This window comes from Limulus polyphemus, unplaced genomic scaffold, assembly GCF_000517525.1.
Source record: "Limulus polyphemus unplaced genomic scaffold, Limulus_polyphemus-2.1.2 Scaffold2846, whole genome shotgun sequence".
Classification (NCBI taxonomy): Eukaryota; Metazoa; Arthropoda; class Merostomata; order Xiphosura; family Limulidae; genus Limulus; species Limulus polyphemus.
The window spans coordinates 112426-115098 of NW_013668456.1; the positions used below are offsets into that span (position 1 = coordinate 112426).

Consider the following 2673-nt stretch of genomic DNA (forward strand, 5'->3'; position numbering starts at 1 on the left):
CTAAATTAGGGACAGCAAGCGCAGATAGCCCTCGTGTAGCTTTGCGCGAAATTCAAAACAAAAACTGCAGGGAAAATATTCGTGATGAAAAAATGATGTAAAATTTTGTGAACCAAATTTGTATTATTGTATATGAATACCAAGTTAAAAATAAAATACTTCTGTATTATCATCATAAAATACTGTATATTTACTGTTAGGGTAAATAATAATAATGTCCGTTATTACTGATAAGATTATTAAAATTCTTTTTTTTTTTTTTTATAATAAATCATATTCACCGAACCTCATAGGGATCAAATCATGTCAATTGTGGCTTAGATTTTTTAAATATACATAATGAAGAATATTTCAAGCTTTTCTATTTCCTGTTATTTTGACAGAACCCTTTTTATTGTAGTACTTATATTGTAAAATACGGTGAAAAAATTTTTTTTCTATTAAAGCATGGAACTGCTGAGCATTATAATGAAATAATAATTTATTATTATTATTATAATATATATTATATTAATTTATTATAATAATAGATGGAGAAAATACACAGTTTGTAGGTGCTATTAAAAATGATCTTTTTACAACATTTGCATTCTGAATATCAGAATGTAAAATACTGAAAAAAGTGGGTTTTTGAGAATGATTCAAATTTATAGGATTGAATCATGAAGGTAAAATGACAGGCCGAGATATTAAGTTTCTTAATATTGGGGTTTTTGACTTTAAAATACCTTGTATTAATGAGCCTTCTCTCTATAATGCTTAATTGCAACATTATCGAAATAAGTAGTTTGGGTATAATTGATTATGAAAAAAAAACAAAATGTCTAACTCATTATGTACCGATTGCAACAGTTTGTTGGGTAAAGTATCTAAAGTTTATGCTTTAATTTAAAAGAAAATGACTTATTAACGTAATCTTTCATTGATGGATATTTTAATGGAGATAATAATCATTTTATTTTTCATTAGGATTTGCATGTTTTGTGAAGAGAAAAAGGATTCCTTTAATCCTGAGGGATTAGATCTTCATTATTACAAAGACTGCCCAATGTTGATGCTCTGTCAAAACTGCAAACAGGTGAGAATTTTTAATATATATATAAATCTTCTAATAATTGTAATCAAATGGTCTTGTATAAAACTTGTAAAGAATTTGTGTTTTGACATTCAGAATACTTAGATTAAAGGTAAAGTTTATGACAAACGCGATGAATTAGTATGACATATATATTGTTTTTCAGTTAAATTGTTCATTTAGTTTTAAAAATTGAAAATATGGCAAAAATTTTCATAATTTTTTTTCCTTTTCTTTCATAACATTAGAAAATCGACAGTTTTTATATTTTCTGTGAAAAATAAAAAATTGAAAGATTTATGCAACTTGAAATATATTTATTTTCTTCAATCAAAAGCTCTCACTGGTCATTTAGGACAGAGGAGTCATATGTAAGGGAAAACTGAAAGTTTAAATTTAGAAAAATATATTCTAATAACATTATTGTGCACGTTCTGTTGTGCAAGTTAGATTGGAAGCAGAAATGAGCCTACAATCTTGCCATCATTCTTTCCAAGAACTCTTATTTAAGGCATATTTTCCTTTACACTAAAATATAAATAGTTATAATTTCCATCTTGGCATAATAGAAAAACCCAATATCTTGCCACCAAATCCACCTGATGCAATGACATTTCTTACTTCAAATTCTATAATATTTTAATTTTAGACCTTACATAGTTTATGCCTATCATAAAGTAACCATGAGGGTTAATTTTTCTTCTAGTGTTATCACTACATTGATGTCAATGGGAAGGTGTCATCTCTCTCAGTGTCATCCTTATCTTGATATACGTAGGAAGGGGTCATCCCTATGTTGAATTACTTAAGAGGATGCCATCCCTACGCTGATGTCCATAGGAAGGGGCCATTCCTATGTTGATATCCATAAGAAGGTGCCATCCCTACATTGATGTCCATAGGAAGATGTCATTTCTGTTGGTGTTATCCATAAATTAATGTACATAGGAAGGTGTCATCTCTGTTGGTGTTATCCCTACACTGATGTACATAGGAAGGGGTCATTTCTGTTGGTGTTATCCCTACATTGATGTACAAAGGAAGGTGTCATCTCTGTTGGTGTTATCCTTACACTGATGTACATAGGAAGGTGTCATTTCTGTTGATGTTATCCCTACATTGATGTACATAGGAAGGTGTCATCTCTGTTGGTGTTATCCCTACACTGATGTACATAGGAAGGTGTCATCTCTGTTGGTGTTATCCTTACACTGATGTACATAGGAAGGTGTCATTTCTGTTGATGTTATCCCTACATTGATGTACATAGGAAGGTGTCATCTCTGTTGGTGTTATCCCTACACTGATGTACATAGGAAGGTGTCATCTCTGTTGGTGTTATCCCTACACTGATGTACATAGGAAGGTGTCATTTCTATTGGTGTACAAAGGAAGGTAACATTTTTGTCAGTGTCATCCCTATGTTGATTTACATAGGAAGGGGCCATCCCTATGTTGATGTCCATAAGAGGATGCCATCCCTACATTGATGTCCATAGGAATGTGTCATCCTTATGTTGATATATATAGGAAGGGGCCATCCCCTATGTTGATGTCCATAAGAGGATGCCATCCCCACATAGATGTCCATAGGAATG

General features: G+C 31.3%; 1 protein-coding gene across 1 annotated transcript in view; it reads left to right on the forward strand.

Annotated features, from left to right (window-relative positions):
* The window catches only part of LOC106468043 (centrosomal protein of 104 kDa-like), a 49850-nt gene that overhangs the window by 35985 nt on the left and 11192 nt on the right, over positions 1-2673 (forward strand). Inside the window, exon 21 of the mRNA XM_022396345.1 lies at positions 970-1078. Coding sequence (XP_022252053.1) covers positions 970-1078 — 109 coding nt within the window. The remainder of the gene's footprint in view (positions 1-969; positions 1079-2673) is intronic.